The sequence below is a fragment of the Neomonachus schauinslandi genome, chromosome 4 (assembly GCF_002201575.2).
Source record: "Neomonachus schauinslandi chromosome 4, ASM220157v2, whole genome shotgun sequence".
Taxonomy (NCBI): domain Eukaryota; kingdom Metazoa; phylum Chordata; class Mammalia; order Carnivora; family Phocidae; genus Neomonachus; species Neomonachus schauinslandi.
In genome coordinates this window covers 88,764,910-88,791,895 of record NC_058406.1, presented here as the reverse complement: position 1 = coordinate 88,791,895, position 26,986 = coordinate 88,764,910, and the positions used below count along the sequence as shown (strand labels likewise).

Genomic DNA, 26,986 nt, shown 5'->3' with positions numbered 1-26,986 from the left:
GAAAGGTACTCCCTATCAAGGCCATACTTTCCTTAAGATAGTCTCATTTTTTCACCCAATGTAGCAACAATATGGGAAAGATGATCGCTAAAATTAGACCTCACTGTGAAATATCAATCTGTTCTTAGCACTGCAAGTAGTTCAAACACACACACACACACACACAAACACATTTTCATTTGTTTCCTTATATCATATGAAAAGTCCAATAGTATTAGAGACTGAAGGGAAGGGATTTTGTTACCCCACATGATTTCTATTGACGCTAGTTATATGAGGGTATTAAGAGATGTTTTTTGGCTAAGTTTGGGAGGTTCTGGGTAAATAAAATGGAAGTGTTTCTTTATCATGGGATATCTCAGGGCCTTTAATTTGCTAATAAACATTGTAATTCTTCTAGAAGGAAATACTGCAAACATTTCCCAAATGTGTTTGATCATTATGGCCTTTACTTGAAGAGTAATTCTCAAAAACAAATGTAGTGTAACATTCTCATTTTGTAGATGAGGAGACTCTGGTCACAGTGGCTAGGACTTGCTCTGAGCCCACAGTTATTAGCAGAGCTGGAGTTAGAACCTATTTTTCTTGACTCCTAGCCAATGTTTCCTTCTAAAGTAAGATGAACAATGATTTGAGGTCCTTATGTTTTGCTCTCTGTCTTCTCAATACATTCCTAACACAGTATCAGTTGTCTTAGGTACCAGTCATAAAGCAAGAAAGAGCTGATACAATAGCTATCTTAATTGAACAATATTCTGGATTGGGATCTGTGGACCATTGCGATTTGTGAGGCTCCTATATACAGATTTAAAACTTAGTCTAGGAGTGCCTGGGTGGCTCAGTCAGTTAAGTGTCTGCCTCCTGCTCAGATCATGATCATAGAGTCCCGGAATAGAATCCCACAGTGGGCTCCCCGCTCAGCGAGGTGTCTGCTTCTCCCTCTGCCCTTCACCCTGTTCATGCTCACTCTCTCTCTTTCAAGTAAATAAATAAAATCTTAAAAAAATAACAAAAAAATAAAACCTAGTCTATCCATTGGCTCAATGATTTTCAAGTGGAATTTCAGGAGCAAATTTATTTCCCAAAACAAGTATTTTAAAATTTTCCTTTCCCCTTTGCCACTGATTCAGTGACCTTATTCAGATAGTTTTCTTACCTATAAAAAGGACAGAGAAATAGCAACCATCTTATATGCAATGCAGTTAGTTTTGGTTAAACTAAAATATTTAGTTCTAAAAGTTACTTACTTGAAATATAGACCTATAGTGCAATGAAATCAACATATTCACACAATCAAATTACTATGATAAAACCCATTACTATGAAAAAGCCCATGACATTAAGACATTTGTTTTTATATCTGCAGAATGAATGGAATGTCTCTACTGAACAACTGATTACATATATCCACAAAAACTCTTACATTAAATATAAAACAATGGCCATGACCCCCTAATTTGTCAGGAAATACCTCTGATCCTAGGGACAAAAAAAAAGAAAGACCAAAGATGTCAACCACTGAATTAGAATTAAAAGCATGGCTCCAGAAGTTGGACAGGAGAGCTGAGTGCATCCCTGTTTTCCATTGTTGGGGCATGCAGAGGTAGCCAGAATGTGGCTTCTTATACAAATGCTGAATTAAGTGAGGGAGGAAATTATTTCACTTTTTAATTATGTGGTATTTTGCCGAACTATCCTTTTGTTTCTTAAAAAGGAGACATCTTTCCTTTAATGACCTACTAGTTTAAAAAAAATCTATGGCATTGGGGAATTAAGGATAAGGAAACAAGCTCTTAAACTGGGTTGTTTTTCTACACACTAATGAAGTTCATAATTTAATTGGAGGGATTATTAAATACATTCTCTCCTTATAATGGTGCAAACCTCAGAGGCAAATGAGCTGCTTATGCATATATTCTCCTTATAATTCAAGAAATCCTCAAGGATTTAAAAAATATGTTCCAAATCAGAATAGCATTCAGTTGTCCACTTAAAATGGGTTTGTACCATAAATCTTGAGTCTAAGCATTGCCACTGGAGTTAAGTAGCAATGTTTTTGTGCTGTTTTTTTATTTTTAATTACGGTTACTAAGCTTTTCATTTGAGTGCTCTTATTTATTGAACTTCATTCTCCCTTTAAGAGGAAATTAAATTTTAAAAATTTGGATGGTAAAATGGTTAAATATTCATTTTACTTGAAAAAAGAGGTAAGGATAGGATCATTGACTGCAAATTTATGAAATATTGTTATATGAAAGAGGTAGTACACTTACTATAGTTCCAGAAGAGATAATGTGGACTAATATATGGAAGTTAAAAGGAAAAGCAGATTATTCTCAATTGAAAGGTAAACTCTCTTAAAATAAGCTAGGGTAGTTGGTCATTTCCAAGTTTATCCATTAATATCTGTGGTTTGTTTTGTGTTTGATGATGCCCATTAAGCAGAAGTGGTTGCAGGTGTTAGAAGTTTATGGAAAAATACGGGGAGAAAATTAACATGTAGAAAATTCAGTTCATTTCTTTATTTTTTCTCCCCTCAGAAAACAAGAAACTAACATCAGAATTTTATTTTGGCCGTGAAGCAGCTAGATCTAATACAACATGACACATTAGCCCAATCATGCATTATAAAATTGATAAAAATGAGTTAAGAAGTTAGGGTTCAGATAAACACAGCGATCTGGTATAGTGAAATACAGAGCCGAGAGTCATGGAGAGGGTGACTCCCAGAACATTCCAAGAAGGGCAGAGCCATGAGACTCCCTGGTTCATTGTTGCCATTAAAAGATGACTCCTTTGGGAATATTCTAGGTCTTCTGTATGGATTGAGCTCACTTCTGGGTAGTGTGGCTGGAAGAGCATAAGGTAGACAGCATGAGGTTTGTAATTAGCAACATGATTTTGTCCCTTTATTATGTATGGGATGTTTAAAAAAAAAAAGTCAAGGAATTTCTCCGTTCCTCAGTTTTCTCATCTGAAAAATGGGGTTCAATAATACCTGCCTCACAAGTTTCTTGTGAAGATTCAAAGAAAGAAGGTACATGCCAAGAACCTTGTAACCTGAGTGCCATACAAATGTAAAGGATTGTTACTTAAATATTAATGGGGGCTATTAGAATGACCTTAATTCATCCCCCCTTTTCTGATTTCCTCCTATTCCCCAATTATTTCTCAATTTCCTTCAGAAATTGCATCTTACGTGACAGTATTCCACAGAGTTCCTATAAGTGACCATAGTCATTCATAATTGTAAGGAAAAACACCCTATCATATCATTGTCATCCATTCCCTAAACTTCAACCATCACATGGAAGGTGATAATTTTCAAACCTATATTTCTAACTCAAATCTCTCTGCAACACCAGAGCAGTATGTTTAAATCCTTGACTGGACTCTCCACTTGGATTCCTACCAAAGTCTTTCCTTCAGCCTTTCCTTCCTCAAAATCTGATCGGTCACCAAGTCCTATTGTCTTGGTACGAAGCTCTCTCAAATCCTTATGTGATGATGGCTTTTGTGGGATTTAGAGAGCTTTTCTGGACTCCCCCGTTGGGCATCAGGACTTGGAGTTACAGCTGCTTCCCCGCTGAGCCACGTTACTGCTCTCCTTTCTCTCCTGGAGTTCCTCGCTGACCACAGCTGCGCTCAAATATCCTCTAATACCATTGCCTTACCATGTTTCTCACCTGCGCTTTGTTGCTACGAGAATCCATATCACTTTAGATTTCCTAGGACATGGGGTGCTCAGAGGCCAAGACACAGGAATCCTTCAGTGCTTCTTGGAGATGTTGAAGATCCACAGAGAGAAGATGAAAGGGCATCTCCCAGGATTTGTCCATTCTGCCAGTTCCCAACTATTTGTATTTCCTTAACATGCTGTGCTGTTCTTAAGCATAATCGGTCACCTAGAATAGCCATTCCGCCCTGGCTACTTGGCATTCCACGGCACCAGTTTCACGTTGCCATGCAAATGTCACATCCTCATCAAAATTTTCCCTAGGCTTCTCAGATTAAATTAGTATATCCTTCCCTGTCATCAGGGCACTTCACACATTCACGTGGCAAAAGCACGTAACCCAAGTTGTCATCATTTTTTTGTTTCCATGTCTGTCTGTGCCCATTGGTTTCAGCTCCGTGAGAGCGTTGACTACGCCTTGTGCATCTCTATATACCAGCCGTCTAGCCCAGTGTCTGTCCCAGAGTGGAAAATAAGTATTCTTTGGTGACAGAAAGAAGGAAGGTGTTATAAAAGCAGAATCTGTTAAGCAGTAGGACCGCCCAACCTCAAAAATTAGGACTAATTGAGAAGAATGAACCAATGCCAGGTCCAATGCTTCCAAAGCTCCTTGCAGGACGCCTCTCACAGGAGAAGTGAAAAGTAAATATTTTGGTAGATTTATTCAAATTTTGGCTAGGAAAACCCTGTGGTTAGAGAACTTGCAGGGTAACTGGTAAGCCTTTGGTAACTGGCAGAGCATTTCCACATCACATGATTTTTTTCCCAAATTATTTGAGAAAATTTGAAGAAATACCCTACGGTTTTGATACTTTTAAACTTCCCCCGTGTCATTGCTTACCTAATAGCACATGTTTTTTGCACTAACGATTTGAATGCCTAGCTTCAAGAAAGGGAATTTCAAGCTCACTTCGTCCTAATTACTGCAAATGCCACGGCGGTGACATTCAAACAGTGAGCATTTACAAATATATCTGATTTCTCCCGAGGGCGAGAATGTCGGGGGCCTTTCTCATTCCAGACACCCACTTAGAGTGGTTTTGTCCCCGTAGCTTTGCAGATTCTGGGATTAGGCAGGGAGGGTGTCGCTCTGAGCTGGGGCAGTAGTAAGGTGAAGACACCTAACAGGGTGCGTAAACGGAACTTCTGAGCTAGCGCCCCCTAGCTTCTTCCTTGGAGATAAACAATGGAGGCACAGAAGGCAAAATCAATTCTGTAAACAGGAAGGGACCGCCAACTACCTGTGAGGTGCTTGTGTAGGCCCTGCAAAGGGTAAGAGATGAATAAGCACCACGGAGAAAAAATTATTGATAATTATGTTCAGAAATACTGTGTAACAAGGCAAGTAATGGAGATGTGGGTTAGAGTTTTCTAGGCCCCTGAGAAAAGTTCTGACAATTCTGTCCTAAGGTTTTTGAGGTTGAAAAAGATTTTCTATTATCTTATGTCTGAAATCAGTACCCTGATACATTGCTGGTATCACATCTTACAGATAAATGAGCACATTATCAAATGTTCATTTGTCTTTCAGATTTAACAATTATTATTATTTTTTTTAAGATTTATTTATTTATTTGAGAGAGAGAGAATGAGAGACAGAGAGCATGAGAGGGAGGAGGGTCAGAGGGAGAAGCAGACCCCCCGCCGAGCAGGGAGCCTGATGCGGGACTCGATTCCGGGACTCCAGGATCATGACCTGAGCCGAAGGCAGTCGCTTAACCAACTGAGCCACCCAGGCACCCCATAGATTTAACAATTATTACAATAAATCACATTACTTCCTTGAAAATGTTCATCTCAAAGAAACAATAAAAAATGCTGAGTTATGAAATCTATGCATCTGACAAAGATAGTGTTCAGCTTTTCAATTGATTTAATTATGGAAAGCTTAGAAGGAAACAAAACATTTAAAAATCAAAACTTCCAATTGTGTAACTAGGAAAACATTTTGGACATTATCTATATTTAACAGCCTATGAATTGAACTCTCGGTCTGTATAAAAAGAAGTTCAGAACAAATATCTACGCTTCATTTCTCCTCTCACCCCTCATCTGGGTAGATTTTATTTATGCATTAGACAACCTTTTTGGCCATTAGAACCATCTTGCTTCAGCAGTTAATTAACACAAGTACCATAATTTAATACAGTTAATGCTACTTGATGCCCTTTAATGTACCTTCCATTAGTGATATTATTGTAGTATTACCCTGTAAATTAAAATGAGATCAAGACTAAGAGAGCTACTCTTTAATTAAGGTACTGGCATACCACACTCGTCTATTATTCACTAGAGAAAATCACCCTGATTTACTGAAGTAGGACATCCATAAGTCAGAATTAGTCCATGAAGATTATTAGGTTTATTGAACAATGTTAAGTACTACAGAGTCGCTGAGATTGCCAACAGCCATGTTTCCTCTTTTCCCTCCATTATCTTAATAAATACACAATGAGAGGGAGTAAATGGAAGCAAAATAAGTATGTGGCCAAAGAGGCATAAAATTTTTATGATGGGATTATAGTTTTTGTCACCAGTAAATAGGTATGAGACGTATCAAATGCTAAAAAGAACATAAACGCTACATTAGTCTAATAACAATCAAAGCATCACTTTCACACCAAACAATAGTAGCCAGTATGAAACATAAAGGCCGGATGCACACATGCACGAGAAGCTGAGAATTGGACTTCATTGTCAATTCAAAGATTCTCCACCTGTATTTGTTTCATAGCTGAAAAATCTTGTATTGCCTGCCCACTCTTTTATGGATATCTGCCCACTTTCCCTAAATGATTCATGCCAATTCCCACATTGTGGTGTGGGTGGTAGTAGAGTGAGAAGTCAAAAAGTATCATTATAATGATCAGATATAGACACGTAACGGTGTGTTAAATGTTGCAGTCATTTCAGCGATGGCGAAGAGAGGGTTGAGGGAGACAAAGGCCTGGTTATATTTTGGAAAGTTTCTATTGATGAAGTCTTTGAAAAGGAACCCTTACAACTTTCTTTTGGACATCATCAATTAATAGTCAATCTTTCTACAGATGATTTGCTATATAAGAAAGAGACAACCTCGACCGCTAACCCTACTGAAGTTTCCAAGGGTAAGATGTACGTATCAGCTTCTGTGCTGAAAGACCCATGCACCAGTAGCAGCTCAACCACTCCCTTTTGCCTCCATTTCCCTTATATAACTTAGAAGCTGGAGACACGCCCGAGCCGCCAGGCCTTGCTTCCTTAGTCCCTCCCCTAAGATAAAAATACCCCGGCCATCTGGTGCCTAGCACGGTGCACGCCAGCATCAGTTTTGCCCTGAGGAATTTGGACAGAATTTAGAGGCGACAGAGAGGGACCTGGAAGGAGCTCACCTCTACTGGACCTTTCTCTCTTGCCCAGCTGCTTCCTCACTAGCTTACGGTTGACTGGTGAACAGGAACAGACAGCAGAGGTGAGTCCCAGAGAAGGGAGGACGGTTCCTGCAAACTCTCCAGAACCCCTGAGATGCAGTTGGAGGATACTAGTAGGACCAGGGATAAAAGAAACGTGGGAAATCTGGTGGGAGTCTACTTTTCTAACATGCCACTTTTAAGTGACCCCCACAGGGAATGCATAAAAATGCCTGTCGCTTTGGGTGCCTGGGTGGCTCAGTTGGTTAAGCGACTGCCTTCGGCTCAGGTCATGATCCTGGAGTCCCCGGATTGAGTCCCGCATCGGGCTCCCTGCTCAGTGGGAGTCTGCTTCTCCTCTGACCCTCCCCCCCTCTCATGCTCTCTCTGTCTCATTCTCTCTCTCTCAGATAAATAAAATCTTTAAAAAAAAAAAAAATGCCTGTCGCTTTAAAGTGTATTTATACTCTCTCTCTCTTTTTTTTTTAAATAATCAGGAGAAACAAAAATGAATGTGCAGTAACAGAAATAAGCTCCAACAATGGTTACTTCCCAACCAAAAGCTTCACAAGATTGCCTTCTTTACAAGTGGAAGATGATAGTGTTTGCACAAGTTGGACTCTAAGGATTTTGGATTAAAAATTTCTCAAACTGCAAGAAAACTGAATTAGGTGATTTTATCTAACAATGTAGATCACACTAGGATTCAAATTCAAACCTCAGCTTATGAATTTTGACACTTACTCTTGTAAAGGAACGGAATACTTGTTACTTTGTTATAGAATGCTATTGTTAATAATATCAACATCAATTATTTTTATATTTTATAGTCCCCAAGAATAAGAACTGGAAACTGATGACCTCTTGCAAAAATGTTTACAAGTATAATGGCTACATTTTACTATAAATAGCCAATTCATATTTCAGGCCACAGTTCCAGATTGCCCTCTCGTGGTGCCCTGCTAATACGTGAACTTTCCTCTACACCCCGGAACCCACAAGCTCAGTGTTTACCAGTGCCTATTTCTCTCAGAAATATTATTTTGCTTTCAAGGTGTCTTCATCATATGTCACCAAGACCTTAGTTAACAATTTTTAAAGAGGCTCCATTGCTTAAGACTCCTGACTCTTCCAGGAGGAACATGAAGCTGGAACAAAGCTGAGAGGAGGTGGCCACCAGTTCCTGCTACTTTCCACGGTTCAGAATCTGAAACCTCTACTACCACACTGAGGTCATGCCCACCACTCTGTTCTGTGTGCCCATTATAACCTTTACCTTAACATCAGTGACCTCTCCTTCCTTCTAGTATACAAATAAAACAACACTATTATCAAAAGATAGATTGAGTCAACTTTCGGAAAGACCAGGGAGTCTCAACCCTTCTCCAATTTCTGAGGACTGGGCTGTCCTAAGGGATGCTGGAGCCTGCTGTGTTTGTTTAAATTTTAGGATTGCTTAATGAAACCTACATGACTTATGGGCTGTTTATATTCTTAACCTCATATATTCTGACGTGAAGCTCTCTGCATTTTTAGAATGACTGTTGCTTTGCTTTCTCTTTTTTCCATTTTGCTGTATACCTCACTCATCTTTAGTTTTCCCGACTAATTACCTCATGCTTCGACTCCCATCAGTTGGTTATTTGGATACCAACCATAAAACAGTTAGAAATCTGGTTGAACAGCACTACCTTAGTCATCCTGGTTCTTATGACTTGAGTTTTTCATTAAAGCATCCTCAAAATTCTTGGAAACTTGCTCAAGTGTGTCTCTGATGTATTACCAAAACCAAAGATATGCCTGACAGTGACCGCTAATGGATTTAAACTCTGGTCCACCCGTAATTGACCCCCAAAAATGAGGGGAGCCTGCCTCAGGTCCATATTTAAGTGGCAGCATATCTTTTTAAGGCAATAACCACCAAAAGTCTGAAAAGCAGAGCTCACTCCTTTTTCAACAAATGCATTGTGCTTCCTAAACACTTTTGGTTCTGATTTAATAAATTTAAAGGGATATAATTTACAGTTCAGAAGCTTTTTTTGGTGCAATACAATGAAACGTAAACAGAGAGATGTATCACGTTGAAACCCTGTCTGGCATTTGAAAACAATGGAAAGACGTATTTCTTGTTTTCCCGTTATCTTTTATGAAGCAGCTGACTTTGTCCCTCCTGGCTTCATTGCCTTAAAGATTTAAACCACCCCCTGATCTAGGGAGTTCCTTGGACTCAAATAAGATGCTACTACCCGCACCCCCCCCCCCCCCCCTTTCTGTTTAAATTCTAAGAAATCCTGCCAGGTTCAGGTTCACTGACAGTGAGTCTGGGATCACAAATTACTGCTGAGTAAGAAGGGTCTCAAATTTCTCCAAACCTAGCTCTAGACTGGTGTTCCTGAGGAAATGTTGTAGTAGAAAGTGTCACATGTCACTCCACAGCTGTGGGACCAACACACTGGCATTTTCTTCGAACAACCATTCCATTCAAGTCAGACAGATGTTTTCTTACCTTCCGTGCACCTTTATGTCTGAGATCGCATAAAAGTAGCGTGCCAAGTGCAGCTCATCTACAAATATTTCCCCAACCGCTGGTCTCAAAAGCCTTATCCTCAGGTCTGTGACTGTAAAGAAGTCTCTGAGTTTCTTGGTTGTATCCAGCTGCCCGTAGAGAGAAGCCATATTGCGTAGCCATGGTCCAGCAAAAAACGCAAACCTGTCTTTGATTTCAAAGTGGATTATTTTGCTATTTGTCATATATCCCGTAGAGTACTCTTCAGTGCAAATGATTTCTAAGACGGTATGCTGTGATAAATCCTTCACGGATTTGGGATCCATGTGAAAAGCATCTAAGCAGTCTGTGGCGTAGTACTGATAGGGCTGCCATGTTCGTCCATAATCGAGAGATTTCTCCAGGATCATTTGGTCTGGACGCCCTGATTCAAAGGTAATAACTATGTTGTCTGTGAGCTCAATGGTTTTGCTCCAAGACAGAGTGATGTTAACCTGGAGAGGCTTGGGATAGTCCTTCCAAGTAGCAGACTGCCAAAATGTGGAGGGATGTCTTCCTTCAAAATCAAACATCAGCTCAGGGGGATGCGCCAGCTCAGGGGTACTTGCATCACACTCATTATTGCACATGTAGGGGTTGCCCTATGGAAGAAGAACAGAAGAGGGTGCATCAAAAAACTGGTTTGACACAAGTCTTGCTATATTGCTGTTGTTGAGTAAAAGGCTAGGAAGGAAAGAAAGGGTGGGGGGAACCTGTTTGCAGTAATCATTTGTATTTGCCCTAACTGGATTCTCCTCTTTAATAGCTAAAAAATGAGGCAATATGGTAATTTCCTTGTCTGGTTTCCTTCCATGGGCTTTAAGGAATGAAAACAGTTTATTTATCCCATATGTGTTAGACCCATAATGTGGTCCCAGAAGCACAAAGACATTGAGCAACTGTCTAACAGCTCAATACCTCTGTGTCCTCTCAGAAAGATGCTATAGGAAAGCAAGGAAATTCCTCCATGCCTCAAGGACGTTCCTCAAGAGCACAGTTCTTTAAAAAGTCATTTTTCAAGCAAACCTTTAGAATTAGCAAGGAACCGTAGATACCTGCGCCCTGTTTAGGAAACAATACCCCCATACAACATTCAGCTTCTTGCTTTGCCGCAAATCCATCATATTTAACTAGGTCCCTGCTTCATAAAGCCTGCTCTTAAAGCATTTACTTTGTTCACCACAAATCATTAAAATGTGGTATATTACAGGCTCTGGGGCTTGGTCCAAACATCTGCCATCCTATTAGCTAGAGGCAAGGGGATTGCATAGGAAAGACTTGGGGCAGGGGCGTGCTCCAAGTTATGAGGACAGGAAAATCCAGTACTTAATTAGAAGTATGAGCCACAGCTACTTGATGTGTTGCTCTGTGCCGGCCCAGAGTCAGCTGTCCATGGATGCTAGCCATGACTATTATCTCCCCCTGACAAAGGCTGTCTCCTCAAACAAGAAGCTGGGAATAAATCTTGTATCACAACAAGTTATAACACCACTTATGCTACACCTAATAGCTGCTTTCAGGTTTCATCAGATGATTCCAGGGCAAACAGCTGGCTCCCTGATTTTTGTTTATTTTGTGTTTAAGAAAATAAATGGTATCATTTGGAGTCAACTATTCAGGCATTTCTCCCTAATCCTCCACTGGGTAATTATAAGCATGGATGAGTGAAAGAATCGACCCTCTGACATTGTCCTTGGGCTTTCTCTTGTAATTACAATTAGATTTTTTTTTTTTCTTTTTCATGAACTGAGAGCTTTTCATCATACCTGCAGGATGCATGAGCTGGGTCTCAAATAATGAATTTACACTTTAGACCTCGACGCTCAGTTACCAGCTGACTCCCGTGAAATATAAGATGAACACTGGAGAATTGCTTTGGCCTCCCTAGAGGCAATTTCTCCTACCTAGTCAGCTAATACTTTCACTCTCTCTTTCCCATTAGTGCAACTGAACCTTAAAGCTGGCAACAGGTTTGGGGGACTCAAGTATAATTGAGATGGGGTAGGAGAAAGGAGAGAAGGTACATTACTTGAGGAACAGAACTGTTTTAAAAATACATTCAAGGCATCAGTGATAATGGAAATGTTTCTGTACTTCTCTCTTGAATTTCAATTCCCTATTCCTGATCCCAGCGTCTGTGGCACTATTTATAGTATCCCCTTCAAAACGAGCCAAGGGGGGAAAATAAGTTTCTGTTCCAGGTGGAATATATCACCAAATTTATTATTATTTAAACTCTCTTAAGCATACCAGAGAGCCAAATGCAAAGCTCTGCAAACTGGCAAAGGCTTTTTATGGAGGGCTATAAATATTGTGGAATCTGTCAAGATTTATAAATTCTAAATATATGTAAATGCACATTTTACTGGAAGGGGTCAGATTTACACAAATCACACCTTCATTTGAAATTTACTGAAAAAATAAGGTCACTTCAAAATCTACCAGCATGTAGCCATCTGCACAATCATTAACTCGGATGCTACCACCTTCCTCCTGACAAAAGCATCTTCATCTGAGGTCAAGGGTATCAAAACCCAGGGAATCAACTCTGCAGGATACACCAGAGTGAGTTATTAAACATTTGTATTAAGTCATGTTGAAAGATAGCATTTCTTCGACTTCACCATCAATGTGCAGATCTTCTCAGAGGGGGATAGGGTGCTGAGACAGAGAGGGAGGCACAGCAGGCTGCTTCTGGGTATAGGTGGATCCTAGCAAACCTGTCTTAGGAAATATACTTGAGGATATCTATCTAAAAAGCATTCATTCCGATATTCGGTAAAAGGTGTTGACAATAACCATCATTTATTTAGCACTTATGGGTCAGACACTTTACATACATTATCCTGGGTAATCCTTTCCTTTGCTACTTTACAGAAGAGAAAACTGAGGCATAGAGAAGTGTTACATAACTTGCCCAAGGTCATATAACAAAGTGAGTAAGGGGCAGTGCCAAGACCCATTTCTCCTGCCCCTGACCTGACCTTGTCAGTTCCCAAGTCAGTGGTGTTACCTGTGATGCAACCCAGTCTTAGAAACAGAATTGGTAGTAGAAAGGAAGAATCTAAGAGTTTTAAAACCCTAGTGAGCATTATCATACATCTAAGATGTCTTGAAGTTATGAATCTTCCTTAGCTTCATGTAATACCTAGTTTCAGAACCTTTATTTGACCATGGAGCCCCTTTTTGCATTAGTAACCCCTCCTTATATGCCCTAGAAGTGGTGTTCTGGAGAACATCCTTTGAGATTCTCTGCTTTGTATTACTCTTTAAGATTGTAAACGTGTGGATGCCAGACAGCACTGCACAACTCATAGTTTTAGTCCTTTAATGAAGACATGGCCACACAAAGCACTCAGTCTCTGCTTTTGTTCCCCAAGGACACTTTACCACTGGGGCTCAGCAGGACAGCTGGCTTAGGATAAATGCTTCCATTTACATCAAATTGTCAGCCATCAAAATGCATGCCAGGACAAGGAGACAATTTTATTGCTTTGCACTGATCTGGTGCTTTAGGCACCTGAAAAATGAGAAAAAAGTTTCACGCATGCAGTAATTATTTATTGATTGCTCACTATACTACTATATTTAAGGCACTTGTCTTGGCTTTCAAGATGCAGTAGTAAACAAATCCAAGTCCTGGCTTTCAGCAGAGCTTCCATTTTAGTTGAGGGAAATGCACTAAACAAACAAATACGTAATGTTTCATAATGCTATGTGATGGTGGTGCTGGCAAAGGCTTTTTATGGAGGGCTGATGGTAATTTTATATTGGGAGGTCAGAGAAAGTCTCTCCTGGATAATGTGACATTTGAGCAGATTAAGAACCATTCCCAATTTACACCGGAGACGATCAGAGTTTGACCAAAATGATAGTTTCGTCCTTCATCTGACTCTACTCTTAGTGATAATTTCAGCAGCATAGCAATTATTGAAATGGATGAGTAAACAAATCATTTCTAATGAGAATCTACACCAAATGGTTGTAGATCCAAAAAAAAAAAAAATCAATTGAACCATTTTTATTTCATAGCCTCATGCTCTTTTAGGAGATTCATGATTTGATGACCATTAACATAACTTACTGAGAGACAATGATATTGAGAGAAAATTAGTGGCGGGGCGGGGAGAGGATTTCATTTTGGTCCCCTAAGAAAAAAGCCTGCATTTGTGGGGAGAGAGAAAGAAAAAAAGAGAAAGCTGAAGAAGCTGAAAACCTTACTGATCTAGAAAGAGAAAGCTGGAGGAGAGATTATATGCTAAAATATTTCGTGTAAATATCTCACATGGGTGTGATCTGTAATACTGTTGTTACAGAGAATTATCAATACGAAAACAATTGCTGTTAAAAGGATTAGATTAATTAAATTTTCAACTGCTTCAACCCCACCCTAATCCTCCCTAATACCATTAACAATGAAATTTATATAAGAAAAATAACTTTCCCCTACTTGTGAAAGCAAAGAACACTTCTTGCTGCTAAATCTAATAGATTCAGGCATTAGCAAGCGTAAGTAATTATTTTGTGGCCAGCAGGCAGCTTTAAATAGATCTTAATTTAAGTCCTACAAGCAACAGATCCTTAACTGATTGTCTATGGACAAAGCAGAAAATATTTATGACTGCGCTGACTTACACCATTAAGAGATGCCTAAATAATTAAACAGATATTGCTGCTAAATGTTTTTATAACAATTAGAAGATGAAGATTGTGATGCTTAATTTCATTAAAAAATGTTAATATTTTACCTCTGGGAGAATTGAAGTTAGTTATTAATTAGCACTTTGTAACCAAAGTGGAATGTTACTCTTCCTTAATGTGCTTTCAGAACTTAAAAGGATAAATAAAATTGGAGACATGTTTTTATTTTGTCTATTGATAGAATTACCTTCCTTCTGGCAAGAGATACTTTGACAAGCAGATCCTTTCAACAGATATCTGCTAGACTTTTCAGAGTTAAAAAAGAAAATCCTACATAAGCAGTATTAACATAATACTTGTGGTTCCTACCATTTTGAACTTCCCCTTCCAAGCTCTACCTTATTGGCAGACTATTGGCAGTTGGAAATGTCGGGAATTCTCATAAGAGGTTTGCTACCAAACTGTACGTTACATGCCAAGCAGGCATGTACTTACAAGTGGTGGTGAGAAGCATTTGGGTTAACACTTAGACTGATTGTGAAAAACAGTGAGACGGAGCTGCCTCACACCCATTTGCTTCTGGCACGTCCTTGCTTGTTTGATCACTAAGTGACATTTAAAAAAAGACACATAGGTAAAGGGAGCAGAAACAGTATTCTGGGATAGCTCTCCCAACCTGTCTCCACTGTGACTTTGAAATAGATATCGCTATGTCTTTGCCAATGCAAGGCTATAAAAGGGTGAAGAAAAAGATGGCATAGTCTGCTGCTCATCTCTCAGAGAGATGCACCATGAACACCATGTTTTAACTGCTGGGCTAGGCTATCATCTTGAGGAGATGGCTTCCTTTTCTTCTCTTTCATTGGTGTGTTTTTTTTTTTTTTTTTTTTTGTGGTTAGGAACCCCTGCTCCCAGTCCCTTTTTGGAACTTCTTGGTCACTCCTTTCCCTAAGTCCTAGATTCTTGCCTCGCTATAACACAGGAAGGCCCCTCCTTTTATGACTCTTTTGAAGACCCTCAGACTATTCTGAGTCCAAGAGCTGATGCTCATCCCTCAGGCTGAGGTGTCCCCTCCAGGTCTTATAGCTTTGTTACTGGCGATGGACAGAAGAGAGAGAAATCAGAACCAGAGGTATGTATAATTCAAGATGGTGGATACCTTCTCCAGAAATCTGAAAGATAAGTGTCAGCACCCCCAGTACTGACAGGCCTTGAAGACCCACAGCTATGGGGATAAACTCTTCATGTCCTCACGTAGGTCCACAAGGCAGCATGTTTCCAGCTGCTCATTATCCCTTTGTGCATAAAGGGCAGGGATCTCTAACAATCACAGTGCAATCTCACTTATGACCTGCCCTGTTAATTGGGTCCCAATGTGGGGTATACACACGGTAACAATACCGACTTGAATATTATGGGACTGTCTCAACTTTAGATATTCTGAAAGTGCTGTGTACAAAAGTACCTATATATTTGCCAGAGCATGAGGGCCAAATTTTACTTTGGGAAATATGGCCACTCTAAGCATAATAGAGTATATAGAGTTTTGTTTTTGTAACTCCTGAGTTAAAAACCAACTGCTCTGTTTTCTAATGGAGCCCCTTGCTCATCACAAAGATTTCTTTCTGGCATAGACACAGGCTTAAGGCCTGATTGAAGCTGTTGCTTGTTTCAATCTGCTCCCTGACTATACTAACACCATGTGGACTTTTTTACTCAGGAATAAAGACGGGAGGGCTTAACTTTTTTGAAACAAGAATGCTAGAGGCCATATTACAGATTATGGGCCATAATAGACACCTGTCTAAATCCCCATAGAGGATTACGTTCAGGATTCTCAAACTGGTGAAGGTTACACAGATCAAGATGACCAAGTTTCTAAGAAGGAGCCAAATACATTCTCAAGCCAAAGGAGCCACAAAAATGGATTCTTATATAGTAGTCCAAATCATTATTTTACATGGGCTGGAAAAAGAAATAAATATTAATGGAATCAAGTTAGTTTGAGAGTGAATGTCTACAGAAAAATACTGTAGTAAGGTGACACTTTTATAATTGGTAGGGAAATTGCTTTTTAAAATTTATTGTCTTAAAAAATATTACTTAAAAATCTTTGGTACAGTGTTTTGCCTTTATTGATGATCTTGAAACAGATACCTAGGTGTTAATACCACAAAGCTGAAGTGGACTGTCGGCATTTTAAGTTAAAGTAACTGGAGGGGAGTTAAAATATTAAGATGGGAATATTCTGAGTCTGACACTATCATGCACTATGAGAGTTGGTTTGAACATTTTGGATCCTGAAAGTTCTGACTTGATTCTCAAAAACTGGTTCCTTCCTGTCTCAAGTGAGAAAACAAGTCCAAGAACCACTTGAAGTCCATTTTCTGAAAGCCTCCAGCTTTTCTGTAAGAGAGGTTAGGAAGACCAAAGCATCTTCTTCTGAAATGATCACTTAACCATGAGAGGCACGAAGAGAACTTCCTAATGTGGCACTTTTCAAAAATGACTGGTTTCTTGTGAGTCTATTCTGATTTCTCATACACCTTATTTCTTTTAAACTCCTCTCTTCCAGATTCATTAGCTGTTTAGTGGGTGCCTACCATGTTAAAAACATTGTGAAGAACACAGAAATTATACAAGAAAAGGTTTGCAATTTACTAATGGCGACTAGATCTGTACAAGCGACAATCACATGTTCCTTCCATTGGTGACTCAAGCTCCTGGAGAGAGCACTGGGTGTTCTTGAGGGTAAACAGAGTCACCATCAACACTGTGACTTCCTGGAGTGTCCATTTTACCCCTTGCTACAAAATTAATTATATATTTATATTAAAAACAGACATTTTATGGAATAAAATACAAAAAGTATTTGCAAGCATTTTTAGGAAAACACGCAAAGACATTTCATGCTTGGGGCAAATTTGGAGATACGTGTCAAAACCACCGAACAAGAAAAGGAGAGGGATCTGGGGGACAGCTCAACTTAGTGACAATTTATTTCATTCCACCACCTCTCCTGCATATGATACTTCATCCAAACTACCTTGGAGAGGTTGCTGCAAAACTAGCTTTACCAACAATGAGAATCCTAATTTAAACTATCCCAGCGTCAAATTCCAGCCTGAAAATTTTTGCTGCACTCCACCCCTATGGCAATCTGGGCGGCGTTCTCCATACACTAAAATCTCCATATAAAAAGAAAATTTGCCATTCTCCTCCCACCAAGTTGTAACATATAGTATGTACTGCTGTAATTATATAAACTTAAAGGTGCATAAGAAATACCTGGTGAGTCCAGTCTCCATCCATCAGGAATGCCACTTCAATAGACTGGACTGGACCCAGAAGCCTAATTTGACAATTACCCTGGATCAATCTGATGCAGATAACTTCTGGACCACACTTTGCTAAACACTGGTATAATGTTTCTAAGAACCATGGCTCTGGGTTAAATCTGCTTAGGTTTGAATCCCAGCTCTACCACTTAGTTATTATGTAATTTTGGACAAGTGAATTGACTTTTTTGAGCCTTGATTTCTTCTTCTTTAAGTTCAATATAATAATATGTACCTCATGATATTAACTTGAGAAAAAGTTGCATAATGTACGTTAAGTGTTTAGCATCTCCTTGGCGTAGTCAGTGCTCAATAATTAGTAGTTAGCATTAAAAATGCTCTTCCTTCTGTATTTGTTGATTCTGAGAATGACATCAAATTCTTCCATGTCCTAAGCAGGAAACATGGGAATGATATTTTTTCCTTCTTTTTCCTCAATCTGTATACCAGCCAAGTAAGTTCTCTAGATGCAACCCATCACCACAGCTTTGTTCACACTGCCAAAGTTTTCTTTAGTTTTTTAAATATTTTAAAATTTAAAAAATATTTTTCTCCTGAATTACTGTCACAGCTTCTTTAATGAACTATCTCCATATTATACTATCCTCTTGCGATCTATTCTATTCATAGCTTTTGCAGTGGTCTTTCTAAAATCCAAATCTAACTGTATCATGCCCCCTTCTTAAAGCTCTTTAATGGGTTCACATTACCTTCAGGAATACAATTCAAATTCCTTAGCCTAGCTTGTAAGGTTCTTCAAGATCTGGCCTCTGTACTTTTTTCTTTTTTACTCACTCATGTTCACACCTCATGAGTCAATCACACCAACCCATGAGTATTTATATATATGTACCATATAGTGGACCATATGCAGTATCATGCAAGTCATCATATTAAATTCCAATTGTTTATTTTTCCCCCAACCAGAATTCTGTGAGGAGAAGAACTACCAAATAATAAGTATTCAACAACAATTTATGAATATAAGAAAAATAAAGAAAGCAGAAAGACAGGAAGACAGGGAGAAAATAGGATAAATTAAGTAGGTTTGACAGTATGGAATAAAATGGGAGGGATGTGCCCATAGGTTGGTGATTTGGGATCAAATAGATCACCAAGCTTAAAGAACTATCTGGCATCCTAAGGTGTAGATGAATTGGTATGATGTCATATACTGGGTAAAACAAAATAAAACCAAACAAAAACCAAGAAGTCCAACTCTCAGCGCAGAGTGCCTGTGTGTGTGATTGATATAGTTACTGGGACTTCTGGTGAAGTTGAGGGACATAGACAAATGGCATGACTGCAATTATGTCCCAGTCTTTCCTGGTGTTCATTTTATCCTCATTTTTCTCCATCAGTCACAGCAGTATTTCTTCTAGTGGCTTTAGGCTGAAGATCTCTTTTTCCTCATTCTCCAACCCACAGAATCCTTCTGAGTTTATAGTTGCAGCTGAACATCACGGGTTTGATTTGTTCTTGGGCAATTATGGAGAATAAAATAAAAATGGAGGGAAGAAGCCATGAATGGGGAGGTTATAATTTTTACAACGCCAGGCATAGAAGTGCCTTGGTGGTACAAATCCCTGGAAAATGTAAGATATGGTAAGTGGAAATGGGTGAAGAACAAGTCTGTGGGGAAAGAAAGAAGTGGTGTTCATTTATTGTGCTGCAGCTTAAATGGCTCTCCTACTCACAGAGGTCCTGAAAACCTTACTTGGCTCCAGAGGCTGATTCATTAGGAAGCTAATGAAGCTGACACCTCAGAGCCACTCGATTACACCTGGTGCTACTTAGGCCTGCTACCTAATTTTGTGTTTGAAGTTTTGCATTTCTCTTTTTAAAAGGGGGCCCCCAGAACTGTGTAGGCTCCGGGTTCATAGAACTTGGCCATGGTCTGGGCCATAGGTGGTGTATTTCAGGGCTCACTGAGCTAAAACAACATTTTTTTCCTTCCTATTTCTTCTTTTCAATTGATTTCCTTCCCTTTTCTCAGAATTTCCAACCTTGAAATAAATTTTCTCTAAATTTTCTTACCCAAGTTCACACCTGAGGGGTGTGTATGTGCGTGTGTGAGTGTGTGTGTAGAATAACATACCAGTATTTATTATATTGACAACACTCTTGGTGTATTATCAACAATAAATATAATCATCATTTATTTGTAAGGCAAAGTGACTATTAGCCTACAAGAGTCACCATCATGAACCAAAGTAAATTAAATGACAAAAAATATCAAGCAGCTATCATGTGCTAAGCATTATGTTAGATCTTATGGATTAATTCATAATAAGGTTGATTCTTCCTTATCAGCTATAATGTAGTGGCAAGATAAAATTGAGAGAGATGTATCGGTTTGAAAATAAGAAAATGTATTATAGAGGGCAATTTTGGGTAGGTTATATAGGAATGAAGTAGCAGCTAATAATATTCTAATATGCAGATAATACATGCAAAAATGTGTTGTTAAAAAGTATAAAAGCCAGGAAGTCATGATGAAAGAGTTAGAGCAGGCAGAGTCTTGGTATTCAAAGATGTCTCAGATTTGCATTGGTGAGGAAGACATTCTGTTTTTGGAATGGAGAATGGATCAATGATCATTGAACAACTTTCATGGTTAAGAATTTGTCAGACGGGCTTTATCTTTGTCCTCTCATTTAATCCTCACCATTACCTGTGAGGCAGGTGTTATTCTAATTTTACAGATGAGGAAGCCGAGGTCCAGAAATGTCATGGAAATCTATTCAAGATAAATCATGTAAGTCTATCTGTAAAGATGAAGATGAACCTAATGTTTGGGAGGCTGGGAGGTGGTAGGAGAGAAATTTAAATATACAAGGTGAAGTTGATTTTAGAGAGCACTAAAATCTAGAGCACTAGAAGCTTTTGTGCTTGATTAATTGGGGAAGAAAAAGCCACTGGTGGTCTTTAGAGCAAGTGACCCATACACAGCTTTCTTCATTAGTTTTCTAGATTCCTTTCTAGAGAAAACAAAAGGTTCAAGTTGAATGCAATATTAGGAGTTATCGCAATTGAGTCATGAAGAAAAATCAAAAAGCAAGAGTTAGAATTCTTGGAGTGAGTATGCAAATAATTCCAGACACACCTTACTTATCTTTGTATCCAGCACAATTCCTGGCACGCAGGAGATAGTCAATATAGAAAGAGCATGTAAATGAATGTAAAACAAGTTATTTCTGTAACTAGCTTTTCTGTTTAACAAAATAAGAAAATTCTCAAAATTGAAGAAGCAATTATATGTTTCTAATTCAACTATCTGCTGCATGAATCATGTCTGGGGCATCAAGTAAAGAAGAAGTATGATCTTTCATTTTTCTTTTTATTGTACTGCCCAAATCTCAAACACTAGTTCATATTTCACTTACAAATCAAGATATTCATTGTGGAGCCGGAAAGTTTCCAGAACTGACTTATGGCCTGGTGACTCTATTTCCACTGAAATCTAGGATAGAGACTGAGACATCCTCAGAAAGAGTGGAATGTCACAATGACTGCAATGCAGGATATAATGAAAGGGGGATAGATTGGAGGTAAGGAAGGAAGCTTTAATAATGTCGGTGTGAGAACAAGGAGCCGGATTCAACGGAACAGAAAGGTAATGGAAGAGTCAGCAGGAATTAGATTGATTGGAGGTGGAGAACAAAGGAAAAGAAAGAATCAGTGGTCATACCAAGTTAGCCTGCACACAGTAAAAATGGTGGTGTTAAAGTTTTCGACTGAAACTAGTATAAGATTGGGACTCCTTTATTGCCTCATCCCAGCAAAGTTCCATTTGCAAAATGTTAGTGTGACATCCAGGGTTACTGAAAATCAAGAAAATGTCACAGAGATGCTATTCATAGTGTACAACAAAATATTTTAAAGTCCTCCATCCTCATCTCTCTCTAAATACCTCACATGCATACTTACTGATCTCCAAAATTTTCCTACCTAACTTCAAGCTCCCATCAACTTATTCCCAAACTTGGTCTGCACAGGCGTCCTCAATCTCTTTTGGTTTCTCCTCCTTCCCCTCTTTATCTTCTTTTAGTTGCTGCCTACTGCATTACAAACCTCGCTGGTCTCCTACGTATTTATTCTAGTTTATAAAATGAAAACCTGAGAGCCTGGAGGGCAAAATAGCACCCTCAGGAGCCAGTGCAAGAAGCCGTGAATATTATTCAGGAGCTAAGTGGAGCCAACTGTATTTCGACAAGAGGCTAGAGCTGGGAATTGCAACCTGAGGAATGAACAAGGTATGTTATCCTCCCTAAAGTAGTCTACAAAAGAGTAGAAGACAAAGTACAAATTCCAAGTGGAAGGAACTTGAGTGGAAGAATGAACAGGGCTGAGTGTTACAAAGTAGATAGAAACCAGTAAAAATAGGCACAATAACTTAGAAATAAGCCTTGTTAGCGGCAAACTATTAATGCATGGGGGTATTAGCACTGGACAAAGAATCATCATTTTCAAGCCTGGACAACTGGAACAAATGGTCACTCTTGTCAAGGAGTATCAACCTCTCCTGTAGTGAAGACGAGCATGTGTAATAAGAATAATAAGGGTGGGGTGTCTGGGTGGCTCAGTCGATTAAGCGACTGACTATCGCTCAGGTCCTGATCTCAGGGTCCTGGGATCCAGCCCCTCTGCGCTCAGCGGGGAGTCTGCTTCTCCCTCTGCCCCTCCCCTCACTCATGCTCTCTCTCTCTCTCTCAAATAAATAAATGGAATGTTAAAAAAAAAAGAATAATCAGGGTATACTTTCACAGCATTTTTGTGAGGACTAAATGAGCTAATGTATAAAAAGAGCTTAAGAGGGTACTCGGCCTATGGTAAGACCTCAGTACATGTCAGCAATTACTATCATTATCATTGTCATCACTGTCACTGCTATTCTCATCTATGACCCTTACAACCTGTCATCCCACAAAAGCCTCCTTTTCAGGGTCCACTGTGCCACCAGATAATTTAGCACTCAGTTCTTCGAAGTGGACTAGTAAAACGGAGGTGTGAAAGTTATTTATGGGATAACTGTACAAGGTCTCAAGGTGCCCTCTGTGACAAACATAAAAACATCCCCAGATGGCTTTTATTGAACACTATACCTACCTCTCAGGATCAGATCTGTTGTGGTAGCTATGGTCAATGTACACCATTACACACTGGATTTCAAAGACACAGTACAAAAAGAAAAGAATGTGAAATACCTTATTAATAACTTCATACTGGTACATGTTAAAATGACAATTATTTTGGATATATTAGGTTAGATAAAGCATATTATTAAGATCATTTTTACTGGTTTCTTTTTACCTTTGTTAAGGTAAAAATTACCTATATGGACACATTATATTTCTATCAGACACTACTGGTTTGAATAACCAACCAGATGTGATGAAGGAAACAAACCTTTTTCAAGTGAATGCTCATATAGGTCCTTTCTACTTCTCCTGGCCTAGTTTGAAATGACTTTTGTCATTGATGCCAATAGGCACTTGAGGTCTCTTTTGGGCAGGCATCCAGGAAGGGGAATAAGCACCTCTCCACAATAATATTGATAATAATAATAATAATAATAATAATAATAATAAAGCAACATGAGTATGAAAGGGAATGGAAAGCACAGTCTGACTAACTGGTGAAAACAAAGCCTCAAATGAGAACCAGAGTAATAAGGAGCCTTTGAAAAATTGTCTGAGCCTTGTGTTTTTCATGATGGGGAAGATCAAAGAGAGATCAGCCATGAGGACCAAAAAGATCTTTAAAAATTACATGAAAAAGAATATAATGCTAAAAATCAAACTGCAACAAGAATGCATTTATGTGTCTCCAGAAAGGTAATCAGAAATTCTTCAACTCCAATATCATTAAGTTATTCCAGAATTTCGGCATATAGGATGGAATTACTCTTTCCGGAGGAACCTCTTCTAGACCCACCACATAGGCTCTTGATCAACTCCGCTAGAAGAAGGAAGAGTCCATGTATTTGTCCATTAATCTGAAAATACCATTTAGTTATAGCTGTTTTCATTGGCGGCTTACAACCCATATTTGAGTTAATAAATATAACTCAGGGTTCTCTAGATATTTGAATGCGTGTACAAGGAGAGAAATAAAAATTTAATCTGACCTCCAAGAAAATGAAAAGGCAATTCAATATCCTGGAGAATAAAAAAAAAAAAAAAAAATCTTTAAAATGCCAGAAAGAAAAAAAAGGGGGATAAGTAGTGCCAGATACTCAAGAGAAGATAAGGAGCAAGAAAAATCTTTTGATTTGTCTTGAAAATGGTTGTCAGTGACCTTGAAAATACTGGTTATGATAAAGTGTTGAGGATGAGCCATTTTACTAGAGAGTGTGGAATGCTAAAAACAAAAGGGAGGGCAGAGGGTTCAAAACACTCATTGGAGAAATCTGAAAATGAAAGCAAGCAAAATGAGATAGCTTAAATGGGGAAGAGAAGTAAAAAAATGCACTTTTAAGAATGATCAGGGTTTGTTGACAGAGTGCAAAGAAATGTAGTGGAAAAGGAAAGAAGGGCTAAGTGTGAAAGTAAGTTGCTACTATCTACATTGTAATTTTGGAAATAAAGGATGCATTCTCAATGCAAAAACTTAATTTATTGGCTAAATCTTTTCAGTTAGTAGCCAGGATACTCTACAACTAAAATTATTGGATGAATGTCACCTTTGTCCCTCACCTTCTAATTTCATTAATCTGCTGTGGTTAACTCTCACTAACAGGAACCAATATAAGGATTGATTTTAAGCAATTTCAGATCTTCCTCAATATTAGTTCAGGACCAAATCAGCGGAAAATTTACTTGTCCTGAATGGATTGCACTAGTCTACTCAAGTGATTTCAGAACCGGGAAGTCAGAAGATATTGAATTTTAAATATTAGATTATTTTATATTGGACTTTGGATCTAATATTAGATATTAAAGTGTAAAATCACATTGTCCTTATTGCTAGCCTTCTTTTTTATCTTGCTGCAGGATCAGTATTGTTTTAGTATGGTATTTGATGGCTCATGAGCCTACAGGGTAAGGGGAAATATTTACACTACTTAGTGAATGGTGGACAGCCTAAGCTTTAAAATAAATGTTGCCAAACTTTAAATGCACTAAGTTATTAATATCTGATGGCCAAATCATATTTCACAATTGTAGCAAAAGAAATAGCAAACAAAATGAAACAAATACCAAGCTAACCTAAAGAAGTAATGAATATGTTTGTGAGTCATTTGCAGGGTTGCCTTCAAAAAGAAACATTCTGGCAAGAGAGAATGCATCTGTACAGTCTGGTATGTTGACACTATTAAAAAGGGGAGAAAACACAAACAAATGGATAAGATAATTATGAGGATCCAAACTTTAAGACCAAAATGGGTCAACACTACTTTTCAACTGTACTCTTATGACATATATTAAGAATAATCACTATTAAGAAATACTAAAGAATACTGAAAGCAGAAAGAAACAATATGTGCAATTTTAGACCCTCAAATGGAACACAAATATACGATTTTCACTAACTGCAGAAAAAGTCCAAGTTTCCTCAGAAAAGTACCTAATGCAATTATTTAAAAACAATAACAGTAATAAAAGTTAATATTTATTGTGGACCTATTATGTGCCAGGACCATTCTAAGTACTCTATTTCAAGTACTCTATGTGTATTAAAAGCCATTTGATTCTCAAAACAAACAAATAAACCAAACCTTTGAGGAATATACTGTTATTCTAATTTTGCTGATGAGGGAACTAGGACTTAAGTGGCCTGCTAAGGGTGCAGGGCTAGCAGTGCAGAAGGTGGATAGACCAAATCTAAGTTGTTGGTTTTTTTGTTTTTAGTTTTCATTTAAATTCGAGTTAGTTAATATATAGTGTAATATTGGTTTCAGGGGTAGAATTTAGTGATTCATCCCTTACATACAACACCCAGTGGTCATCATGACAAGTGCCCTCCTTAACACCCATCATCCATCTAGCCCATCCCCCCACCCATCCCCCCTCCAGCACCCTGTTTGCTTTTTTTAATGACTGAAATACTGGTACACTACAGTAGTTCCTGAACAGAACTTAACTTATATTTTGCCTTGTTTGAATTCCTGATACTCATATCTCCTGTATAGCAAGAGTTTAAAATATTTTTCTTGAAATTGTCAGGTGCCAGGCAGGTTAGCAATCACCTGGTTATCATCAATGGAGTACCAAGTGGGGACTGGGTCCTAGGAATAAGAAGGTTATCAATATAGGTGTTCCTATACATGACTGAGACTAAGCAGGAAAAGTGAATTTGTGGTGAGTCTCAAACTGTGGAGTAGATCTATTTTAAATACCTTTAACTAACACCAAGATTCATGCTGGAAACTGGAAGTGAAGCTAGGCTGGCAAGTTTTGTGGAAAGCCGAGAGAGACTAGTTGCATGGAGGTGGCAGGGAGCAGAGGCTAAGACCCAAGCAGGGTTTATTTAAAAGGATATTAGCTTCTGGGTGTGAAGGGGAAAACATGGTCCTAGGAAAGAAGGAGAGAGTCAATGAGATGAAAGGTTTGTAATACAAAGAGGTTGGGGTTGATGCCCAGGATATTTTCGGGTTTATATGGGAACCCTACTGAAAGAACTGGCAAACAGCAGGCAAAGATGATCTTCAGGAAACTTGAATAGAAGGGGGTTTCACAAAGGAATCTTGTTGGAATAATAGCCCTACAGTAGATACTCTCCCTTGTAAGGACTTGCAAGGAGTCATCTGTATTAAAGTTGAGAAGTCACATGGCAAGGAAACCTGTCTAATTTTTACCTACCATTTCCCAAACTTACTTGACAATTAAACCATGTCTCATACTTATGAAAATGACATTGAGCTGGTGTTGCATAGAATAGACTTTGGGAAATGCTGAAATGGACACAATTAAGAAGAGGGCACAAAGTGGCCCATTAGGGCAGTTAAGGAAAATACTAGAACATCTATTTCTACTTGCATTATTTCATCCTTTTTAATTTCTTATTTTCATGTGTTTCATCATGTACAAATGTATTAGTGCAGTAGAACATGTGTTCCATTTTTATACAAATGACTGTACATCTATTAAGGGCACATGTTCCCTACTTCTTACTGATGGATTTGGAGACAAGCAGGAGAGGAATGAGACCACTTTTCAGATGGATGATCCCTACGCAGAATGCAACCATCCTCTACGCAGACTGGGAAGCTGATCTTTATTCTTCCTCTACCTGTATTTCTTTTGGTGTTAGTCCGGGATGAATTTCAGCCTCCCAGAGTACCATGGTCAGCCACCGAAAGCTGTTAGTAATAAGTGGCAATATCAACTTAAAT

The 26,986-nt window shown here is 38.6% G+C and overlaps 1 protein-coding gene across 1 annotated transcript in view; it reads right to left on the bottom strand.

Moving 5' to 3' along the window:
* Positions 1-26,986, bottom strand: part of NTNG1 (netrin G1) — a 308,158-nt gene that overhangs the window by 135,257 nt on the left and 145,915 nt on the right. The window contains exon 2 of the mRNA XM_044914340.1: positions 9,632-10,272. Coding sequence (XP_044770275.1) covers positions 9,632-10,272 — 641 coding nt within the window. The remainder of the gene's footprint in view (positions 1-9,631; positions 10,273-26,986) is intronic.